Source organism: Xyrauchen texanus, chromosome 17, assembly GCF_025860055.1.
Source record: "Xyrauchen texanus isolate HMW12.3.18 chromosome 17, RBS_HiC_50CHRs, whole genome shotgun sequence".
Classification (NCBI taxonomy): domain Eukaryota; kingdom Metazoa; phylum Chordata; class Actinopteri; order Cypriniformes; family Catostomidae; genus Xyrauchen; species Xyrauchen texanus.
Genome location: NC_068292.1, coordinates 11,305,755 through 11,331,038, shown reverse-complemented (window position 1 = coordinate 11,331,038; position 25,284 = coordinate 11,305,755). Strand labels below are relative to the sequence as shown.

General features: G+C 41.8%; 1 protein-coding gene across 1 annotated transcript in view; it reads right to left on the bottom strand.

Moving 5' to 3' along the window:
* Positions 1-328: 328 nt before the first annotated feature.
* Positions 329-25,284, bottom strand: part of LOC127657616 (doublecortin domain-containing protein 2-like) — a 53,697-nt gene continuing 28,741 nt past the window's right edge. The window contains exons 8-9 of the mRNA XM_052146492.1: positions 1,594-1,661; positions 329-820 (exon numbers count right to left, since the gene is read on the bottom strand). Of these exons, the coding sequence (XP_052002452.1) occupies positions 329-820; positions 1,594-1,661 (560 nt within the window). The remainder of the gene's footprint in view (positions 821-1,593; positions 1,662-25,284) is intronic.

Sequence of the window (25,284 nt, the reverse complement as noted above, 5' to 3'; positions counted from 1 at the left end):
TCTAAACACAGAATCGTAGATAAAAGACAAGATAAAGCTACATCTCATAAAAGCTTCTGCATTTAACCAGTTTTTGTCCTAAGCAGCTGCAACATTTTGTAGATCACTTGGTTTCTATTTCCACAGCATCACGCTAGATAGCCCCACACACAGTGAAATCTCATTGGTCGAAAATCCTGCTCCACATAATTGTGCATAGCATCAACTATCTTCTGATACACTATGATTGTGTCATGTCACGCAGCAGTATCGTGTTCAGAGTCTAGAAACTGCTTGTCGCTCTAAACTTTATTAAGTCTGGTTAGACAGTGTTAGTTTCCTAGTCTTCTCATTCGGTATTTGCTGATAATTCCTCACTCTGATCTGGGCTCTCTTCTGTCTGATTTCCCTCATTCTCTGGTTTCTCCTCAATTCCCTCCTCTTCTCCTTCCACTTGCTGCTCTTTCTGCTCAGATTCTTCTGCAGTCTCTTCTTCATTCTGTGTCTCCTCCCCTTCAGCATCTGTTTCCTCTTCCTTCTTTACTTCATTAGTATTATCTGCCTCTAGTTCTGATGTCTCTGCCTCCTCTTTTATCTCTCCATCCTTTTCTTTACATTCTTCCTCTTCCATCTCTTTTTTCTCATCCTCTCCTGTGTTCTCATCCTCTGGTTTCTTCTCTTCTCCTCCGTTACACTGTGATTCCTCAGTGGTTTGGTCTGGATCAGCTGGTTCAGAGTCAGCCGGCTCTTTTATGGTTTCTGTGTTGGATGAGCCATCTATGTCAGTCTGTACTTGAGAGTTATCCTCTTGATCAGGGTCTGGACTGGCCTCTTCTGCCTCCTTTTATGATAACATAACAAATAAGCATCATATAAGTCATTTACTCAACAATTATTTCTCAACAGTTCTTCATTCTGTGAGCTTCTGATGTGGACATGACTCACCAAATGCTATCAAGAGCCGTCTGTCTTTACACCATCTTTACATTTACACAGCAACAATCGTGGGAAACAATGTATAATGCACACAAATGTTATATTTGTGGGAAAAAAATAAATAAATTGATGGCTGTATTGTTGCACAGCTGACAGCACGCTGAATATTGTTACCACAAATAATGTATTTTCATTATTTAGTGCCTGACATCAAACCTTTTGGTGACTGCAGTCCATGATTTTTAAAGTATCCAAAAATGCTACCCGCGATTCTAAAATTTTAATCCAGGGTGGGTTTTGAAATGAGCCTAATTTGGCATGAAACCCTGGCAACAATGCAGTCACACACTGCTGCTCATCTGGGGAAGAGAGAGTGAGTGTGCAGCTTGCATCTGTGATGTTCAGAAAAACAATAAAGTTTATCATTTTATTTGCAAGAATTTTTTTCTTTCTGCCTTATTTTGAGGACATTATAAAAATATTCTTTCAAAATTGTATAAAGTAACTGTATTCTGAATACAGGTGCTTGAAAATTTAATGGTGGCTGAATACAGTTACTTCATTTTGCAAATATTAACCCTGAAAAACGACATAAAAACCCATTATTGTATCATATATGGGAATGAGTTTATGAGATGTGAGGGTGTTCAAAATTGTGATCAAGTTAGTGGTCCTAACCTGCTTGACTGTTAAGCCCTCCTCTGGTGAAGACTTGTCATCCTCTGCACCCCTGTCCTCTACATCATCTGCAGGAAAACACACAGGAGACAAAATAAAACAGCAGCGCCACCCATTGGTAAAGATTAAAACTACAGTTAGTTTTGGACAATTCTGGAATAAAGGTCTGTATTAGGCTGTATTAAGTCATGTGATTTTAATCATTTGTTTATTTATTTACTTGTATTCAGTGATTTATTTTAGTCTGTTTCTGAATCCTGATCTTTCTGTGATTAATTTAGTTACATATAATTCTTTAAAATATTACTACTACTAATAATAATAATAATAATAATGGCATAGTGGTTAGCATTTAAAGGTTGACTAATAGTGGCAAAATAAACAATGCAATTTAATGATAATGATAAACGATAATGATAATTATATTCAATGATAGTGAAAAAGAGATATACAAACAACCTAATTCAACACCTACAGTTTTGTACACAATATTTACACACAATTCACTAATTCAAAAATAGAATACGTCGAGTGACACAGTGGTGGATTTTGGATCTAACACTTCTGTTTTTCAGAAAGGCCAAATGTTGATTATTCAGATATTTCAGTACAAGTGGTACATAACCTCCAACACATTAAGTGATGGTGTACAGTGGGTGACATGAGTTAGATGTGGATGAATTCAGCATTTTCCAATTCTTTTTTTCCATCTGTTCTCCTTATATTTAATGCCCAACTATTGTAATATTAACATAAAAAAGCCAAAAATAAAATATAAAATCCTCTTTGATGAAATCAGAGATGAAGACATCAATATGATCATCATGACAGAACTAGTGTTTGAAATGACAGGTATACAAATATATAAAACATGCATATATGTAAATAGACTATGTCACGCTTATATAAAAATAAAATAGCATGCAAAGGTGCTCTCTCGCGAAATACTTGCATAATAATGCCAGTAATTAAAGTGGAGCTATTAAAATGACCATTAACTTTCAACGGCACTGTGTAATTATTTTTTTTTTCAGATTTATATTCACACCATTGTACTCTCTAGTAAACATGACAATTAAATTAGTGTTTTAATACTTAATGAGTAATAAATCCAAACAATGTGTGAGAAATCAATACACTCTAAATAATTAAACAGCAGAATTAATGTGACTAATATAAGTTCACGTTTTCCCCAATAGCGGCTATAAAGATATTGCCGTGCAGATTATAGCATTTTACCCAGGCATTTAATGCATTTCAAATGCAAAACTGATTGAAGTTTAGCAGTGGAGATGAGCCACCATGGCAATAATTGGCTTCTTTGAATATTTTATGGAAATCACTCACATTTATTAACTGTAGTCCAAAACCCTGACTGTAAGCAGTACAGCTAATGTAACAATAAACATTTAAATGTGATTGAGAGAAGGATTTATCTCATAAAAATGCTAAATCAAATTAAACATAACAATTTAAAACCTGCCTTCATTAAAACTAGTTGGCTGGGAGAGGGGATATGGTACGATGTCATAAAGCGTAACAAGAATGACTAGAGTTTTACCGCCTGTTTATAAGCCTACATTTCCAACACCACTGCTGTTGGATTTTAGTGTGCCAGAATCATTACCTGTTGAGCACAATTTGAATGCTGCTTTTCATGTAAATGACTTGCACTCCATACACCAGTTGTAAAATAAAATTATATTAGCATTTTCTAAAAGGAAAGAACATATAATAGAGTAAGATAAATAGAGTTTTGTGGCTTTTAGTCAGTCTTTTAACTAGGCCAAAATAAAGTATGTGTGCTCCTACATGTGTACAAAATGTACTTGTATCATATAGATGCATTTTAAAATATACAGTGTTTCTCTTTCAGAAAATGGACCAAAAGTATTGATGACTCATCTTGCACTACACCTCTCAAGTCTTCACTGATTTATTGTTAGATATGATGCAATAATACAGATTTGATGCAGCCAGATTTTTATCAGAAGCTAGTTCTATCGGGAAGACACGCAGGCTTGAATGAGGTTTAAGATGCCATTTATTTGATGAATGTAAAACAGAAAAGTAATGTCTCTCTTTGGCGTAGGCCCCGTCTGGCAGTGCGAGGGAGTTGTACTCAGAACCGTCATATCCTGCCGGAGATAGGAGGCAGGGGCGAGGAGCCTACCCCTGTGCAAGACAGGGCTCAACTGGTAGTGGTGGGGTGGTGGAGGTTGTGTTAGCACACTGAAACAGCAATGTGATAGATTGTGAGTAGACTTCTAAAGCAATGTCTTACATGTGATTGGCTAAGAATTACACAGCTAATGACGTGATGATGTACTGCTGCTAGTCTTCCCGTTAGAACTACGCCGCGCTTACATTTCTGTAATAAAAATTATACTTAGCTATTCATTATTTGTATGCTTGTTATGATTTCTATGCTGATAAATCCACCACACAACGGACATTTTATTATTTTTTTTTTTGCTTATTTTGGTGAGGAAAGTGGCTTGTATTGGGCTTGTTTTTCTAGAGCACATTGCACTGCAACTGGTATTTCACCCACTCTTAGCTCAGAGTACTGTCATTTTAAAATGAACTTTATTAACTGTTCTTTTATTTTGATCTAACCAGTTAACATTTGGTAAGGAGGCTGCAGAACTTCTGAACCAGAACATAAAAATACATTTTTTGCTCAGAACAAACCGAAATGAAAAACATTGTTTGGTTGTGTTTATCTATAAAACTATGTTTGAAGTTTGAGTATGTTAAGCATTTCAAGGTGAAGTCAATGCAGAATTTTTTTAATTAGGGTTTGAGTAAAGAACCACTAATCAGGAAGTTCAAAAAATACAGTCCTGTCTTCCAATTTATTCCACTTCTTAACTTTCTAAGCACATAGAACATGAATAAGAAAATACAAATGTACTGAAAGTGGGAGTTACAGTATGAAGTGTGATCTGTGTTTGAAAGATACTTCAATTTTCAAGAGTCAATTTTACACAAAGGTCTTACGAACTCAAGTGGTGATGTGAATCGCAGACTTGTGAAGCTGTTAAGGCAGTCATTGGTTGCTAGGCGCATGGACAATCTTTTTAACTCCCGTGGGCTGAAGAAGAACAAGTCCTGCTGTTTACATGGTACTAGATGGGGTATTTATGGATTATTTTAATAAAAACTACCCAAGGTTTTTTATAGTGTTCTGAATGAATCTACATAATCTAACAAACCAAAGTACACTTTGCACAAGACGTACATTAATCTTGTCTCAGGACTGGAACATTCAGAGTTGCTCTGCTGTTATGGGCATTTTCTTACCAATGATGTCTGCTTTTCATCACTGTTTTTGAAAAGCTACTTCCATTTTTAGATAACATGACATATAATAAATAAAATGGAAATCAAATTACACCATCACAGTGATTAAGAAATATGGGAATATGGTAATAAAATGTGCAAATGGGATTAGAATGCCTGCACCTGGCATCAAAAGCATTAAATGAGTTTGCTCTTATGCAAATGAGGACAGAGCTTGTGCTGTTTTAGAAGCAACCAATGTCGTTCATAAACACTGATAATGCACTATATATGTATGACACAAGCAGCTTAATCCCAGGTGATGTGAAATGTTAGTTTTAAAATGTGAAGCTGCTGTAAACTTGAGCTTCTTTGGGTGTATATTAAATATAATATAACTGTTAAATATGACAAATTTCTTTTTATTACAATATTATTGCTGATTCACTTTTATTACATTAACATTTAGCAGCAAAAGTAGCATTGCATAAGGGTTGTTTCATTTAATTTCAACATCGTTTTTATAGAATTTAGATTTAACGTCTAGTTTACCTTTAACTGCTAATTAAAATTTTGTGTGCAAAGATTGTAGAAGCGCAATCTTTGTTGTTTTCTCATATATACCGTATATATGTATACTTAAGCAATATCACATGGGCAAGATTGCTGTATGGCCCTACATCAGCACGGCTGTGATTCGGCTGCAGGAACGATGCTATACAGCATGATTGTGAGTGTTATATTGCTTATATACAGCAGTTCAACAAACAAGTGACCAAAAAAATTAGGAAACTGTCACAAAAAAAAAACATACTTGTGCATGGAACAACTTTCTTACACCACAGATCAGAATCTGCTATTTCTAGTCCAAAAGATGCACAAAAGCCTCCATTACTAAATAAAAAATGTAAATTTAGGGCTAGAAATGACGGCTTGTGCTGTTTCTAACAAGTCATTGAAGAAACAAGGATGTGTGTGTGTTTGAGAGACAAAAATACAGAAGGAAGAGAGAGAGAGAGAGAGCGAGAGAGCACAAAAAAACAGAACACGGCATGCAAAGGTCATACAAAGGTGAGTTTGCAAACAATTTGTTATAGTAACATTCATTCTATGAGAATGGGTTGAGCAATTCAAGCTTGAAGTACCACATTTACGAGTCCCAGTCAGCAGGGGGCAGTAAGTGCAACTCCTGCTGTACAGACAATGTGCAGCTGAACCGTCAATAGGGTCTAAATCACATATCTAACCTCTGTTTTTTTATTTATTTATTTGTTTTAATTTTTTTTACTCTCTCCAGATGGCTACACCACTTAGACATTTTTGAGTTTAAAATATCCAGCTGTGTCAGACTGCACGTACCCTTCCCCAATGCCCCAAAAAAGTCGTCGGAATCCTTCTGGTTACCCTAGGCAGGGAAACAAGGCGACGCTTGCCAACCTGGGAATGGGCCAAGCCTGGCTGGGCCTCTTTTCTCTCTATGTTTCTCCCATAGAGCAATAGACAGCCGGGCCCTTACACGCACTGAGGGAAGGGGGTCTTACCCAATTCCCATTCTTCCAGGGGGGAAAAGACCCTGCGGAGACCACCCCTGCCCAACTGGGGAGGTACGGTGGTGAATACATCACATGTGTTTTTAGGCGACACGTGGAAGTGGCGCGGTGGCAGATCCAGCCTCAGCGAGGGTGGAGTTGCTACACACAGCGACCGGGGGGCAGCCGAAACTGTGTCACCCAACCCACTGCTCTACAAATGTCTGCCAGGGAGGTACCCTTGGCCAGTGCCCACGAGGACGCAACACTCCTTGTCGAGTGAGCTTGGACCCACAAGGGGGGAGGGCAAGGCCTGGGTGTGATAAACCAATGAAATGGCATCTACAACCCAGTGGGAAAGCCTCTGTTTGGAGGCAGCGTTTCCTTTCCGTTGTCCCCCAAAGCATACAAAGAGCTGCTCTGAGCGTCTAAAGCTCTGCGTGCGGTCCAGGTAGGTACGCAAAGCACATACCAGACACAGCAACGAAGGGACTGGGTCTGCCTCCTCCCGGGGCAGCGCTTGCAGGTTCACTACCTGGTCTCTGAAGGGCGTGGTAGGAACCTTGGGCACATAGCCCGGTCACAGTCTTAGGATCACATGAGTGTCTGCCGGACCGAACTCCAGGCAGGTGTCGCTGACAGAGAACGCTTGCAGGTCCCCAACCCTCTTGAAGGAGGCGAGCGCAATCAGCAGGGCAGTCTTAAGAGAGAGGGCCCTGCATACTTGCGTAGCCCCGCGGGCCAGCTGTGCACCAGCGCATCTGTCCCAAGGGGAGCCTCTGTTCGGCCGTACCAGAGCGGGCAGTGGGAGGTCTCTCGGGAGGCAAGCAGGTCTACCTGGGCTCTGCCGAACCGTTCCCAAATCAGCTGGACCGACTGGGGGTGGAGCCTCCACTCTCCGCTGGGTGACTGTCACACGGTGCGTGCCATGGCGCCATGCTCGTCTCGGGACTCGAGTCTGAAGCCAGTGCTGAATCAGTCTCATATGCATCAACCCCAGCGGCGTGGTCGCGGCGGAGGATGCTCTATGCCCCAGGAGCCTCTGGAAGAGTTTTAGAGGGACCGTCGTGCCTGGCCTGAATTTGGCGAGGCATTTCAGCACCGACTGCGCACACACGTTGGTGAGACGTGCGGACATTGAGACTGAGTCTAACTCCATGCCGAGAAAGGAGATGCTCTGGACCGGGGTGAGCTTGCTCTTTTCTCGGTTGATCTGAAGCCCCAAGCGGCTGAGGTGCCTGAGCACCTGGTCTCTGTGAGCGCATAGTAACTCTCGGGAGTGGGCTAGTATGAGCCAGTCGTCGAGGTAATTGAGTATGCGGATGCCGGCTTCTCGGAGCGGGGCAAGAGCTGCCTCTGCGACATTCGTGAAGACGCGAGGGGACAGAGACATGCCGAAGGGGAGGACTTTGTACTGAAATGCCTGGCCGTCGAACGCGAACCGTAGAAAGGGTCGGTGTCACGGCAAAATTGAGACGTGGAAGTACGCGTCCTTCAGGTCTACCGCTGCGAACCAATCTAAGTGCTGGACGCTTGTCAAGATACACTTTTGCATGAGCATTTTGAACGGGAGTTTGAGCAGTGCTCGATTGAAAACTCGCAGATCCAAGACTGGTCGTAAGCCGCCGCCTTTCTTGGGTAAAATGAAGTAAGGGCTGTAGAAACCCTTCTTCATTTCGGTTGGAGGGACAGGCTCTATCGCGTCTTTGAGAAAAAGAGTAGCGATCTCCGCGCGCAGGAATTTGGCATGTTGGCCGTGCACTGCGGTAAAGCAGATGCCCGTGAAGGGGAGCGGGGGCCTGGAAAACTGAATTGCGTAACCGAGTCGGATGGTCCAGGCCAGCCAGCGAGACGGGTTGGGAAGTGAAAGCCACGCATCCAATCTCCATGCTAGGGGCACCAAAGGGACGGATATTTTTGACGTACCCGGCGGGGCTTCGTAGCGGGGTGGAGCAGGTAGTACACCGTCGGGAGGCGCGGACGCGTCCCGAGGTTCTGGTGCTGAGAAAAGACTCAAAGCACTTACCTTGCTCTGGACATCCGGCAGGGTGCGGGTTGGTGACTGAGGAGGAGGTCCTGTAGTGCGTCCTCTGGACTCGTCAGAACCGGCCGGCCGGGGAACAGTCGTGGGGCTGAAGGCTGGCCTGGGGCCGCGTCCAGCGTACCGGGACTGTTGAGATCTGGGGGCAGAGTGCCGTGAGAACAGCATTTGCGGGCCAGATGACCCAGAGACAAAGGAAATAGCTCTTTTATTGAGAATTTGGGTACCACTTCCCCGGTTAAGGGGAGAGGCAAAAGAAAAGTTTTTAAAGGAAAATTCTCCTCCCGGCCCTCCACCGGGGGACGGAGTGGTCTTACCATCTCCAGAGCTAATGTCTTGGGCTCTGGGTCATCCGTCTCATGAGCGCCTGGGAGCCATCCGGGTCCTCGAGGGGGTCCATGAGACAGGGGGCGTCTGCTTCCTGCGGAGCGCTCGACGTGTGGGCTGAGAGCTGGGCCCAGGTTGAGGCGGAGCAGCTTGTTGTTTCCTCGCAGGGGGACGCCCTCGGCGAGCAGACGGGGCAGGGCCCGGGGCGGCAGGTTTGCGGCGGGGCAGGATATGTGATATCGCCTCCATCTGTTTCTTCACCGCGGAGAACTGCTGGGTGAAGTCCTCAACGGTGTCGCCAAAGAGACCGAACTGGGAGACTGGGGCGTCGAGAAAGTGAAGCTTGTCGGTCTCACGCATCTCGACCATGTTCAGCCATAGGTGTCGTTCCTGGACCACGAGGGTGGCCATCGCCTGCCCGAGTGACTGCGCCGTGACCTTCGTGGCTCTGAGGGCGGTCGCTGAGGGCAGTTCCTGCAGCACGTCGGGATCTGGGCTACCCACGTGCAGTTCTTTGAGCACCTTGGCCTGGTGGACTTGCAGGAGGGCCATGGCGTGCAGGGCGGAAGCGGCAGTTCCGGAGGTGCTGTAGGCCTTCGCTGTCAGCGAGGATGTTGTCCTACAGGCCTTGGAAGGGAGTACAGGGCGACCGCGCCAGGTGGTAGGGTTTCCGGGGCATAGATGGAGCGCAACAGCACTATCCACCGGGGGATCGTCGTGTACCCGTGGGCCGCTCCTCCGTCGAGGGTAGCGAAAGCGGATGAGCGTGTGGCTTTGTGATTTCGTGTGGTGAACGGTGCCCTTCATAGCGACGTCAGCTCATCGTGCACTTCCGTGAAAAACGGGACGGGGGGCGCGGCTGTGAGCAGCGTCGGGACCCCAGGAACCAGTCATCCAACCGCGATGGCTGTGGGGAGGACGGGGGATTCCAGTCCAAGCCCACGCTGGCGGCGGCCCGGGAAAGCATGTCGGACATCTGAGCGTCAGCCTCGGCTTGGGTGTGCTGGCCCGAAGGCGGCAGCCCACGGGAGTCATCCGCGTCAGACACCGCGCTCTCCAATGCAGCGGCGAGCTCATCCACCTCTAGCTCTAGAGGATAGGCAAGCTGGCTGTGAGGCGAGCTGCTGTTGCCTCGAGCACGGACGGGAGTCAACGAGCGTGCCGGGGGACGGGTGGTCCGAGGGGGGTAATCGACGGAGCCGCACCCGCTGCCATCCCCGAATCGCTTCCAATCGCACCGTCCTCAATCACGTGGGAAGAAGGAGCAATGCGAGGGGCGGCTGGAGTGGCTTGCTTACGGTTGTAAGCGAGCCGCGACCGCAACGTTGTCATGGTCATGTTGAACCATGTGAGAACATGAACAATCCACAAACGCAGCCTCGGTGTGATCACTGCCCAGACACACGAGACAACACCTGTGGCCGTCTGAAGCGGAGAGCACTCTACCGCATCCAGGAACTACACAGGGGCGGAAAGGCATCTTTACAAAGACGCGTCCTGAAAAGGACGTTCAACGCCGCTGTGTATTTGCTCTTTTAGAGAAAATAATCTTTTAAAGAAAATCACTCTTTTAAAACTCGTCTGAGTTTTTTATATTGCGCTGTAAGAAGAATCGCCACTGTAATGCGCCATCAATCCAACAGCATGCAGTAGCGTCAGAGGAATACAGGAACGGGTATGTTTCACGTGAACAGCATGCACAACCATCGGCTCCGAAGAAAATTTCTGAATGAACTCTAGTATTTGCCTCGCCTTTATACCCGGGCGGGGTATGCAAATACTGACTGCCAACTTCTCATTGGCCTTTTTTCAATGGATCAGAGGCATATTCGGCGCTCAAGAGAGACCCCTAGTGTCGCTTCTCCGACACAACGTGGAGAGAGCGACAGACGGGGAACCTAAGCAATGTGGTGGTGACTTTTGCACTGGCAAGAACCACATTACATTTTCAGAAGAACATAACAATCACATTTAATCTGTTTTCACCTAAAGGTAAAAATGGTTTGATGCAGTTTAACAGAAATAAAACAGTGCAAATCAAAAGAGGAAAAAATATGTTGGACATAAATCATCCCATCAAAGACAAGCAAATACCCTTTAAAAGCAGCCAAAAATTTAGAAATGTTTTTTTTTTTTTTATCACCACATGGGTCTAAAGCAACAGAATATTATTTATTTCTCCTAATCCAATAAGCCTCTTTCAAGGATCATAAAAACACACGTTTTTTTCGGGACATTTGGCATGCAGGATAAGGATGTAGTGTTGTTACAACAATTTGTGAGGAAGTGACAAGAGACATAGCCTTATGACAACCAGAACGCAAGCTCGTCTTCAGCGACGAGGCACTCTTACTGACAGTCCTGTCTGCTCAGACGTGTTTCTGTACATTCTCAGCATTTGTTTTTCCCTCATAGGTGAAGCCTTCTGGGGAGGATGAGGGAGACGTACTAATTGGCTAACTCGCTTTGGCAGTGTCACCTTTTAACAGAGCTGGGGGGAAATATTAAATCTTGTTGTTTGCTTATAAAAGCAGCTTTTAGCATTCTGATAGTCAGATTAACGAGCATGCTTTTAATCACAGACTGTGCTCTGCCTTGTCGTCATAAACAGACAGAGAGGTAAAACTGTCACTCATAACAAATGAAGACCGGAGTTTATCGGAACAGCTGCCTTCAACTGTGACACACCTAGTTGACACGAGGCCCTGTGAAATTTTACAAATAAAGGGCTTTCAACTCGGTCCAATGACAAGTCATAATAATAGTACGAGAAAAAATGTTACTAATGAATTTTACTCCCATAGAGAAAAACAATCAAACAACTAACAATGGTCAAACCTAAACCTAACAATGATTTTAATAGGAAAATCACCATTCAATGGAACGAGTAAAATTATTCACAGATATTTCCTGTCTTAAAATAAAGTGTTGGATAGGAGGCAATCTAAAATATGATGCTTGCATCGTATCGATGCAAAAATCTCTATGTCGATTATCTCTATGGGAATAAAAGTGTTACCTTGTCATGCGAGCAGTCGTAAGACATCTTACGATTTCGCCATCTCGTAAGAATCAATTTAAAAAGGTTACTCAGAGATCCTTACAGGACAATAATGTCTGTGTCAAAAAAACAATTTATAATTAAATAAATTCATATAATTAAATATTATATATTAATATTATTTTCCACTTAGTTAATCAGCATCAGTCCTGATCATAACTACCAAATCTTCATACATTTTCACGATTTTAACCCTTTAAATGCCAGTTTGTTTACATAATACCACTATTGTTTTTACACACTCACACACACACACACACACACATACAAAACACACTCTGACATTCACACACACACACCCACACAATTTTAGCCTCATCAATTATTTAGTTGGCCAGCAATGCTCTATAATACTGCAAACAGAAAATAGGAAAAAAGCATGTATTTGCTCCATAGGCACCCGTCACCGTGCCTCTCGTTCATCCGCTCTCACTACCCTCGACAGCAGAGCTGCGGACGAGCGGAGCTGCCCACGGGTACACGGTGGTCCCCCAGGTGGACAGAGCGGTTGCGAACCAACCCGCTGTTGCATCTTTGTGAGATTTTACAATCTCAGGGTTGAGTCGGTTTCGTCCCGTGTTTTCTCAGGTCCGAGCCGGTAGAACTCGGTACACACTGACAAACTGACCGGGTGGACCGCTTGCACATAGCGCACTTTCCCTCCACTGAGGTAATACCATGCGCCTTTACCCTAGGAGATCCCACGAACTTGGCTCCCTGGATGACTCCTCCCAAGCCCTCTGGTCCGCGAATTCAGCGGAGGAATTCGCCGACCAAAACCAATGCGGGTACTCAATTTACCATGTACTAGAATAGGTGCTTCACAGGACGGGCTCCCACGTGGACTTTTCCCCCTGTGCGTAGTTTCCGCGGTACGGTCCCCTTGCGAGCGGACCTGCGTCTCCCTTGGGCAGTCCTCACGAACCCCGGTCGCCGTGTTTGTAGCAACTCCTCCCTCCCAATGAGGTAAGATCTACCACCGCGCCATTCTCCACATGTGACCTCAAAGCCCATGTGATGTATTTCACCACTCTTTACCTCCCCCAGTCTGGGCAGGTGTGGTCTCCACAGGGTCTTTCCCCCCTGAAAGAATAGGAAAACTGGGAAAGATTGCCTTCCCCGATGCATATGACAGCGTTAAGATGGCCCCAGCCACTTTAACTCTATGTGAGAAACATAGAGAGAGAAAAGGTGCGGCTGGTGCGGCCTGCTCCCATGCTTGGCACGTTGCCTTGTTCCCCCCTGTCGGGGTTCAAGAACCAGAAGGCTTTGACGATTTTATGGGGTGTTGGTGAAGGGTACGTGCAGCCTAGCACAGCTGGTCACTTAAAAATACCTGCCTGCTCCTGTGTCAGCAGTACACGTACACGGCTCAGCGCATGGCATGAATTAAATTGGACCCCTAGTGTCGCTTCTTCGACACAACGTCAAAGTGAGCGACAGACGGGGAACGTCTAGGTTACGGATGTAACCCCCATTACCTGATGGAGGGAACGAGATGTGTGTCCTCCCAGCCACGTCACTGAACCGAGCCACTGTTGTGGCCGAACCTCATTGTCGGCTCAGAAAAATCCTGAATGAAACAGACGCATTTCCCACCCTTTATACCCGTATGTCTGGGGGCGGGACATGCAAATTCTGTCTGCCAATTTCTCATTGGCCTTTTCTCATAGATCAGAGATGCAAAAGGCTCTCAAGAGAGACCCCTAGTTTCCCTTATTCGACACAACGTCTCGTTCCCTCCATCAGGGAACGGAGGTTACATCCATAACCTGGAGGTTACATCCATAACCTAGACGTTATGGGGTATTTGGCGACTTTTGCATTACTTAAATTTTCTGAAGGAACATTATTTTGACCCTCAAAGTGGACAAAGTTACTTGATTCTGGAAATAAAGAACATTCAGAGGAACAGTGAACCATCAGAGAACCAAAGATGTTCCTCCCAGTCTTTCAGTGGTGGCCCAACTGCGGAGAGAGAGAGGCTTCATCCAGCACAGAGGTTATCCTGACAGAAGAACAGTGTAGGGAAGCTGTTTCCCTAATGAAAGATACATCAGAGGTTGACACAGTAAAGGTCAAAATGAGGGAGATGTTTCAGTACCGTCGCAATTGGGTGATAAATATGATAAAAGATCATTTTTATTTTTGGGTAAATGTGACAGGGCGGAGGGCGGGGCCGGGTCGTGATTATACACAGCTGGTCCCTTTTCAGGCTAATTAAGCCTCCGAGAGGGATAAAGGCCAATTGCGGATGGTGGTGAGACGAGAGAGATCGTTTACGGACATGTTCGTCATGTGTGTGTGTCTGTCTTTTTTTTAAGTTAATCATTAAAATATTATTTGTGTCGTCAAGCCGGTTCTCGCCTCCTCCTTTCCATTGAACTGCTTTACAGTGAAGTATTCCTTTTATCATTGGTTAGGGTTTAAGGAATATTTCAAGTTTAATGAAAGTTAAGCTTAATTGACAGTCGTTTGTGGCATAATGTTGATTACCATAAAAATAATATCAACCTATCCCACTGTTTCAAAAAATTAAATAAAAAATCAAGTTCACAGTTTAACTTGGCACTGAACAGTACCAATTTTTGGTTGTTTAAAGGCAGAAATTTGAATGTTGTCATTTTACATAAGACCTTACATTAATTCTTCTGTTAAAACTCAGGTTATTTGAGCTGTTTGTGCTCTTGTTTAAATCATCATTTGTATGGTTGTTGTAGGGTTTAAAATGTTATATCATCATGACAATGGAGTTGTAAAAAAGACTTCACAGAAATTTTGTAAGTGTATAGTTATCAAACTATAATCATTGACAAGCATATTGTTTACATCTGGTTATACTTTTGGCCCCATTCACTTCCATTGTAAATGTCTCATTGTAACCTAGGTGTTTGCTTGTATTAAAGAACAAGAGAGAACATGTCAAAATTCATTTTTATGGGAAATAACAATACAACAAATCCTGTTGAATGTGCTAAACTTCTATCGAACCTGGAATATTCCGGGAATTTGAAGTAAATGGACTCACACAAGGGTTTGTCTGTTTTTACAGATTGACCTGGACTTTGTTTTGATTTTTGATGAGAAGACATCAGCTAAGTTCTTGGAAAGGTGGCCAACAACATGTATGCAGAGGACAAAGGAAAGGAATGTCTCCCAAGACCTTCAGGACCTGACTGACTCTGCGGAATCAGCTGCGAAGGAGGATGAAATGGATGATGCAGGTTAGACTATTGGAGTTTATAATAAGATTATGTAGACTTGTCCATGTATTTTTTGCTGATGTTGCCATGTCTGTTATATAGGATGGGGTTGCAATCTTGCTTAAATTCTTCTCTTCCTTCATTTAATTCCACAAGGCCGCAAGTGACCTGGAAAGATGTCTGCATCTCAAGCTGAGAAACACCTTGTAGGCATTGGTGGCTCAGTGGTTGAGGCTCAGGGTTACTGACCAGAAGGTCGGGGGTTCAAGCACCAGCACCACCAAGATGCCACTGTTGGGCCCTTGAGCAAGGCACTTAACTCCAGGTTGCTCCGGGGGGATTGTCCCTGTAATAAGTGCACTGTAAGTCGCTTTGGATAAAAGCATGTGCCAAATGCATAAATGTAAATGTAATATTCAAAAAGGTAAATTTGGACTTTTCTGTCACTTACAGCAAAGTGCTGCATAACATGTACACGTTCTGACAAACAACTGTTTTTCAGATTGGCATTGGCAAGGTCAAAGATAGTCCACGAGTTGCTAAGCTCAAGAGCAAGATTCATGGATTAGAGTGGATTGTCAGTTAAAAAAAAATATTTGTTTTTGCTGCCTGGAGAACACAAATGTGCTTGTTTGACATCTTAAGTTAATTCATGGGCTGTTGCCTAGCAAATCACTCAGTCTAAAATTTGGTCAAGCAGGTAGCTGTTTACAATTTGTTACATTTTCAGGATTTTGAAATTTGAATAGTTCATGAAGAAAGTAATGAAGTCGTTGAAGATATTGCTGTTGTTCATAGTGCAGTTGTTGGGCAACCAAATAATACTGATGTGGCTACATGTTCAAATGACATTTCATTGCCAGTTTCCAGCAAAAACACCACAGATTTGTACTTGGAAAGTACTTGGGGTCAGATTTGACAACAGAAAAAAACAGGACTACTGGGACATATTAGCAAGTTTCAGTGACTGATAAGTTTGCCCATTCTGCAAAACTTACAGAGCATTTTAAAGGACCCAAACATCACACACAGGTATACTTAATAAAGATGATATTTACTCTGATGTTGAAGATGGACTATACATAAAGAGTCATACCCTGTTTTCCACAGAAAAAAAACACACTTAAAATTCAGCTGTATTACCATGATTTTGAGACTGGGGTCAAAAAAGGGAAATTCACAAACTGGGCTGTGTATATTTTACTTTGAGAAATTCCCCACCACAATTTAATTCATTTTTGGCAAACATACATTTGTGTGCACTTTTCTATGCTCAGGACATCAAAACATTTGGATTTGATGCAATATTGGAACAAATTTTCAATGAGATAAAAGTCCTTGAGACCAGGGGAATAGAAGGTCGTGGTGGTTATGTGCATGGCAGCACTGTCCAAGTAATACTTAGAAAATATCAGCATTAATTGTAATTTTAATTAAAATATAACACCAGTGCTTGTAAGGCAACAAAGGAAAAATAATCATTGCGTGATTTTAATGGCCAAATTTTTTTTTCCAAATTTTATCAGCGCCCAGAAGGTTAACAATGAAAAGAGTAAGCAAACAGAAAAACAACAACAAAAAAACAAGGCGAACATCGGTGAAGGCCCTGAAATGCAACAATGACCAAAGAAACACTGTTTAATATTTTGAAACAGACAATGTCTAATCGTTATAAAGCAATTTAAACCTAAGTGTGACAGCAAATTTATACTACTCGTTAAAGATAACTCAATTCGGCCGACTTGTTATTGTGCTTTAATGGTGCCATTAAGAAGGAAAATATAGCCTTCAATCTCTTTGCAGGCTGATCACATATTAAATATACTGGCAATGAAAGGGACCAATTCAACATTAGGTCCTTTATTACTAGGGCACAGCAATGATGATCTCTAGTTCTTCTGCTAAAATTGTTTGACTTTAAGAAAAGAGCCACAGTACATGGCTTTAACATACATTTTTATTTCTATTTCGATAATTTCACCTGAAGTGACGGTTTTGTTCACCTAAACACATATGATAGAAACGATGCTTTATTTGCTAATTGTTTTTGCGATATTCAGATTTTTTTGTATACATTAAACTTGTAACTTGTATTGAAACATGATTTTAGAGACTTGTAGATGGATTCTTTTGACTTGGTTAGGTATCCACTTAGCAACTATAAAGCACATGTTCACAACAATACATTGATGATCTCTAGTAATTCTGCTACAATTTAGACTTTCCAAAAAATGCAAAAAACAAAACAGCATCAGATGTGGAGTTCTTATTTCTCTAAAATTCTATATTTTTCAAAAAAATCTAAAATTTTGAGATGTAAGTTCCCCGTCTGTCACTCACTCGACGTGACACTAGGGGATTCTTTCAGGAGCCATGGTTACCTCTGATTTTGAGAAAAGGCATGTCCCTCCCCCGGACATACGTGACATCCAGGTGGATGCTGCACACTGGTGGTGGTTGAGGAGATTCCCCCTATACTATGTAAAGCGCTTTGAGTGCCTAGAAAAGAACTATATAAATGCAAGGAATTATTATTAATTATTATTATAAAATAATGCCCCTCGTGGGCACTGGCCAACGGCACCTCCCTAGCAGACATCTTTAGAGCGGCGGGCTGGGCAACACCCAATACCGAGCTGTTGCGAGCCAAAGGAGCAGTCATCCACGGCAAATCCCTGAACCTTATTCTCGGCTCCTCAGAATAAAAACTAACTAACAGATGCACAATTCCCTTTTATACCTGTATATCTGACTCCACTCAAAGACTTTCTTGTGACGTTTCACTGTCCAGATCAGATGGTGGCGGTAATGCACCATAAACTGGATTGCCAACAGGCAATAAACATCCCCACAAGAACAAAAATGTATTTCCTTTGCCAGCGCTATGGATCATGATAAAAACATTTAACTAAATCGTGCATAAATAAACAGCAATGGTGTTGATGTTGGAGTTGTTGTGTTCGGTCGACAGCTGTTATATTGCGTTGTCATTGCTCTCCTGTTTGCTACACAATGATATTATATTAGCCATATCCACAGTTTTCCTGAGCAACCACTGGGCAGTGCCATGATGATTCTAATTGCCTGTTTTGTATTTCTGGTCTCGAGACACCAAGTAAATACTGCCAAAACGTGCGATCCAGAGGAGGATAACAAAGTGTTACTTAGAGTAAAAATTTATTTCAGGCTCAATTTGTGCAGTTGTTAGCAGTCATAACAGCTGATATGATATCAACGTAACTCATCTCATCACGTTATGTCATCTACACACTCAGGTGAGGCACTCTCTGTAAAAAATGTCATCTCGACTCATGAAGTATCTGTACATTTTTTGACAATTTTTACAAATGTAATACCTTTTAAATATTACATTACCCCCTAAGACTAATCGCAAATGTGAGTGAAAACACTGTAGATCAGAAATTGAAAACAGTTGAATCGTGGAACACATCCGCATTCAGGAAAAAGTTGGAAAGCTAGCTGCTTGCTAGCAGCTACCAAGACTGACTGGATTCCATGACAGCATGGCTGCCTGCTAATACTTCCTAACAGGCTGATTTCATGTATGTGACATGTTTCTGATCCAATCATCTAGATAAATGACATAAGCAAAATAGTAAAAACTACTCAAAAGTTTATAATTGATGTCGAAAATATATATATTTTTTTTCGATAAATATAAATACTGTTTTATTGTCCAGCCCTAATTCACTCTATGTCATTCACAGAGTGACTTAGTATATGACACACAGGTTCCATTGACTATTTAATGGCACATTTGGTTGCTTTTTTAAGCTTTAAAGTGAGGCACTACCCACTGATATTGTATAGAAATCAGTGATTGCAGCATTGCTTAAAATATCACAATTTGTGTTATGCATTAGAAGGACAGCGATATGGGTTTGGAACAATTTGAGGGTGAGTAAATTATGACAGAATTTTCCTTTTGGTGTAAACCATCCCTTTAAGGGAACAAACCCTAACCCCAAGTATAAGCACTAGTACTAGTGACACTTGCCTAAGCAAGCAACACTTATAATTCCAAATTGGCTGACAGCACAGCTCTCAAAATTCAATTTATTCACCTATAATAGTGAAGTGAAGCTTGTATGTCTCACAGTGAAATCCCATTGTTGGGATTTTTAGTCTTTAATGGCCTTGCCATAGCGCTACAAGCAAAACACTGTATAATCAGCACAAATCATTCTGGAATGGGGTTTAAGTTTGAGTGCATTGTGCCCTTTTGGTGGAAAGCGATTTGCTGCTTTTGACAAAAATAAACAACCATGCTTTTAGTGGGAGGACTGTATAAAATTCAGACTGATTACCCCCTCCTCCTTGTCTAAGTGTGTATGGAAACTGCAGGTGGTTAAATCAGTAGCCTACTCATTTTCATTGGTTGGAATGTTTTCTTGCATTACTGTTGATTTGACATGCAGACTGGAGACTCCTAAAAGAGCCCTGTTACCAGCTTGTGGCAAACCAAAGAAGACAATTGTCCAATCTCTGCCCAGAAACTGTTACGCATGCTTTCAGTCTCAGCCAATCACATGTCAACCTCTTTCCAGAGAATTTCATGTTTTCAGAAAAAAGATTCTTAAAAATGTCATATATCCAGGTCTAGGAAAGGCTTAGACTTATTGTTGAACCAAATGTTAACCCAGCACTAAGCTTAATTGTGAACATTACTATTTAAAGAAAATATATAAATGAAAAATCTGTTTAGATCTACCTCTTGGACAGCTGCGTCCCCTGTCCTCTATCTTGGCCCTGTATGGGGGCCAGATATCATGTGTGTGACAGTCAGAAGAGAGTGAGGAATGGGGCTCTCACCCGCTTTTGTAAGCCTCCTCCTTTGGGGGTGTGCATATGCATGTGTTTGTGTGTGTGCATGCGTGTGTGTCTGACTGGGCTTATTCTAACTAGAACAGCTACGCAGGTTATCATGTTTGAGAGCAGAAATTCCTGGTAAAAGATTACAGTATCCATGGTCCAGCAGAGGAGTTTCACCAATCAGAGAGCCAAAGAAACCTGCTAGATGTGCCCAGGAATGATGCCCATATGGCCTCCCTTTACCCTTAAACTACAATATTTTGCATTAAACTTAAAATATCCTGTTTCTATACATATAATCAACAACCTAAAATCAATAGTTTTATATATTCCCATAATTTTTTATTCAATTACATCATTTGCAACGCTTCATGGGGTTGTATTTTGTGCCTTCGGAAGATGGTTAGTCCACAGTTTGTACCTTTGCCTTTTGTCTCTAATTTTCAAATATGTTTTGCCTCCAAGCAAAGTTTGCTATGTTTTAATTTTTCTTTAGATTTAGTTGGTCTGGTTCAACTCTTTTATGGAGGATTTTAAGAAATGCCGATGCAAAAAATAAATGGGAAAAATACTTCCACAACCCAGGCGGCTGAAAAAGTTGTGGGGCACTGTTGCACCCTATTACTCATACACTGCTATGTTATGATATCGAAACACTTTTACTATAACATATCCTTTGAAAAACAATACATTTTAACACTTTGTGAGAGAGAGAGATCGTTTACGGGCAGCTGACCGTCATGTGTGTTTGTGTCTTTTGTGTTGTGTCATTAAAATATTATTTATATTGTCAAGCCGGTTCTCGCCTCCTCCTTTCCCTTAATCTGCTTTACACTGGTGCTGATGGTAGAGGCAAGAACTCTACTACGGCATATCTCTCCTCCTTGCCGGGTCTTTTCCCTCTCTTTTAAATTTTACTGTTTTTTTGGGGGGGGTAGGGGGTATTACACTGTTACAGGAAGTACCCCCCTATTTTAATTATTTCTGTTTCCCTCCCCCTGTCCCCTCCCAGATTCAGGAAGGAGGGGATGACCTGCCGGCAGACGGGGCTTAGGGCATGCCCTCCCCCAGGGAAAGAGGGGGGTGTACGTCAGGCTCCCCAGCCTAAAAGAACGAGGGAGGAATGTGACAGGGCGGAGGGTAGGGCCGGGTGGTGATTCTACACACCCCATCCCTTATCAGGCTAATTAAGCGTTGAGAGGGATAAAGGCGGATGGTGGTGCGAGAGAGAGAGATTGTTTACGGGCAGCTGACCATCATGTGTGTTTGTGTCTTTTGTTTAATTTCCTCATTTTTATTGTCAAGCCAGTTCTCGCCTCCTCCTTTCCCTTAGTCTGCTTTACACACTTGTATTACAGACTTGTACTAACACACATTTTCCAATGTGACTAGCTTGTGCGGTAGCTCACCTGATAGTGTGTTGGAATTTGTACTCAGAAATCCAATTATGTGAGCTGACATGTGAGATTAAAAGATGATGATGTGGTTGCTTCAAAAAATGTGCTTTTCATGTCACATTTACTTTCAGGACATTATCAGTGAGGTTTAGGTGTTGGTTAAGGGTAAGGTTGTCTGTTTTGTTTACATCTTATTTGATTTTAGATCACTATTGATTAGGTTCAGGTTAAAGTTTCAGGTAAGGGAGGAAAGTTTAACTCTTTAAAATAATGTTTAACTCAAGGGTTAGGGTATTAATATTCACCCAAAAAAAAAAACACCATTTCACTCAATTTTGGCACCCCACACTGGACATTTCACTGGGAAACTGCAGCCAAACCTGTAATGACTCATGTAATTTCGTTTTGCAAAAATGTTGCCACTGTCATGTAATGTTCACGAAATCAGGCTGACAAATTTCCACACATTCCACACACCCTTGTGAGTTTGTTTAATAAATATTTAAACTAATTTGATAATACGTTCAGCAAACTTGTAGCACTCTCAACTCAATTTAACATTTTAATATTTAACATTTAGTAGATTTTCCAGCAAAAATCAGCACAAAAAAAAAGTCAGATAATGTCTGGGCCTCATTACTGCATTCATGCATACAACAGACATGTATTTGATTGGTTGCAATGCTCAATTAAAAAATACAATTTAAACACAAATGTAAAATATCTAAAGGGAATTCTTTCATTGACACTTTTCACAATTAGTAAATTGTGGCAGCTGTAATTGTAATCTCAATTATGTATTGATTAACTGCGCAGCCCTTCGTCTTTGTATGAATGAATGTCATTTTATAACCCTAAAGTTGAAAATAAGTAAGCTGTCTATATATTGACATTGTTCATTATATTGTAAATCCTCATGCAAAAAAAAACAATACATGTATGTGTGTTAGAACCACACTTTTCATAAATATACTTAGAAATATTGCATTGTTAGAGCACACACAAAATAGAAATGTTGGTGTCAAAATATTATATTTATACATTTAAAAAAGGGGCTCTCGCTCCCTCTTCCAAATCCTCTTTTATAGAGTCTTGACTCTGGTTCAGATATTGCATTACTGCCATCACTGCAGGACATGATCTAATTAGAACTGAACAAGACTTTAGCACTTGTCACATTTCAGTCTGTTCAGAGTTTCTTTCTCTCTCACACACACTGGGAGAGTTCTGATCAGTGAAGTGAGGCAGAAAGAGAGGCACCTTAATGGCCTATTTCAGCATTATTACAGTATTGTGGATGGATTGTCACCAGGAGCCCTGAGATACTGAAGTGTGAAAGCCATCAGCGGCTCTCACTCATCTCCACACTCCTCTGATCTCTCTCTCTCTGTTATTACTGGAGTGGGACAGAGCCACAGCAGTTTCCCTCTGATTCCTCTCGTCTCCCTCTTCTACACATCCACACATCCTGTATCTCTCTCCTCTAGTAACTCTAGACTTCATTATGCGATGTGATTGGAAAATTTGCCCTACATTCACGTAACACTTGTGCCATCTGTTAGACTCCCTCGTTAATGGTGTCAGTTCCTCTGCAATTCATTGATATTCAAATGTATGCACATAGCTTTAGAAGTGTCATATTCCAACACACAGTTGCCTAGCTTCTAATGCTCAGTTTATTTGTCAAAAAGGGATATTAATCAACGTGAGAGCCACAAAATGTTTTTCCTGCTCGAGGAGCTGTTTTAAGACAGAGCTTTACTCTGAATAAAAACACATTTTAAAACAGTCTTTATGATTCATTGAAATTTTAAATGGATGTGTAAACAACTTATCTTGCATTAGACATTGAAAGAGATCTGAAATGATAGATATTTTCACATTAATGACACTACATTATCATTTCACATCTTTCAATTTAAAACAGTATTGAATTCACAGAGATCTGATTCACTGCTTGGTGAAAGATTTCTACTTTTATGTAATGACTGTGATAGTTTTGTGCAGTAAAAGGTGAAATTGTTTAGTCTATTTATTTTGCTGATTATATATCAATTACCATATTGAAAGATTGTAGTGGCATGGGGGGTGTGGTCATGTGTCTGTCTGCGGGAGAGGGAAAGAGGTAAGGCTCGTCCCCTGGGCTGTAATTACTCTAACACCTGTCTCTCATTGTAGTGATGGTGGAGGGAGACCTGATTGATCAAGGCACAACATTCATGTCACGTACACTAACTGTACAAATTATTAGGCATTAAATCGATTCGCACCAGCGTTTATCCCCCGCAAACTGACGGGTAGGTCGAACATTTAATAAGACCTTGAAAAACATGATTCGTAAGTTCATATACGAAGATGCCAGAAATTGGGAGAAGTGGCTCAAACCCCTGCTGTTTGCTGTATGAGAGGTCCCGCAAGCCTCAGCAGGGTTTTCCCCATTTGAGCTACTGTATGGGTGTCAGCCGCTCGGTGTGCTCGACATCATACGGGAAGCTTGGGAGGAAGGACCTTCGAACAGCAAAAAACAAATTCAAAACTCCACACTGGGTCAGGTAACACAGGAGCATTTGCCCAAGCGCAAGTATGTCAACACTGACTGTACGACTGGAGCAGTCGACTACGGGAAAAATAATATAAAAAACTTGTATCGCTGCCCACTTCGAACTCCAAATTAGTTCGAAGTGGGCAGACTTTGAGGTCACACGACAAGTTGAAGAGCTTGATTATGAGGTTGGCGAATGGATAGGGGAGGGCACGTCAAATCTATCTCCTCAACCTCCTCAAACCATGGAGGGAGGCGGTACCTGTAGCCTTGATGATGGTAGTTCCGGAGAAGGCGGAACTCAGGCCGAATGTGACTCATTCACCTCTTTCCCCTCATTCCCCTTCACCCTCTGTTCCGATCTGTGGATGACCTTAAATTCAAGGTCATCTACAGACTGGGTGCGCAGATGGTTGTGGTCATGTGTCTGTCTGCGGGAGAGGGAAAGCAGTAAGGCTCTTCAGAGCAGCAGAGGAGAGAGTGTGGCCCAGATCAGTGGCGGAGGAAAGACCCACAACAGAGACTGTATTTTAGAAAGAGCTATTTTGAGTTGGCCACTAGAGCCGTTTTGATTTGTGTGTGAATAAACACTCAACTGTTTGCTGTTGCCTGACTCCTCCATTGTCCATGAACTAATCCTTATCACCGCTGTGTTTAGCGTCCACATATCTCAAGCAAAACTTGTCCAATTGTTGTTTGGTGGACATGATGCATTCTATATATATATATATATATATATATATATATATATATATATATATATATATATATATATATATATATTAGAGCTCGACGGATATGAGATTTTGAGACCGATATCGATTTTAGAGGAGGAACATTAATGATATGATGGCCGATATAGTTAATTTTTGAGCTGGAATGAAAACAAACCTTTTCTATGAGGATTGTTCACCTATTTTGAACTGATATGACTATGCATGACTGATGTTTAGTATCAGTCAGTTGCTGACCATTAAAAAAGAATAAATTCAAATAAAATAAATAGCTAAATAAATATCAGTACTGTTTAGTATAAGTCAATTGCTGACCATTTAAATAAAGAATAAATAAAAATACATTAAATAGCTAAATAAACTTCAGTAATGTATGTTTAGGATCAGTCAGTTGCTGGCCATTATAATAAAGAATAAATTTAAATAAAATAAATAGCTAAACAAACATCAGTACTGTATATTTATTATAAGTCAAATGCTGACCATTAAAATAAAGAATAAATCTAAATAAAATAAATAGCTAAATATTTTTTTTTATTACTGACAATTAGGGTCAGGTTGTAATACAAGAAGCATTTGCACCTGCCGAGACAAGAGATAAACAGCGGCAGTGGTGTTACAGTGGTGTTCTGCTATCCAAGTTCACGGGAAACTTTCAACTGTGGTAAACCAGACTTTTAAATATTAAATGTTATAAATGCAACGACTGGAATTGTTCGGTTGAAGGGGGTACCAAACT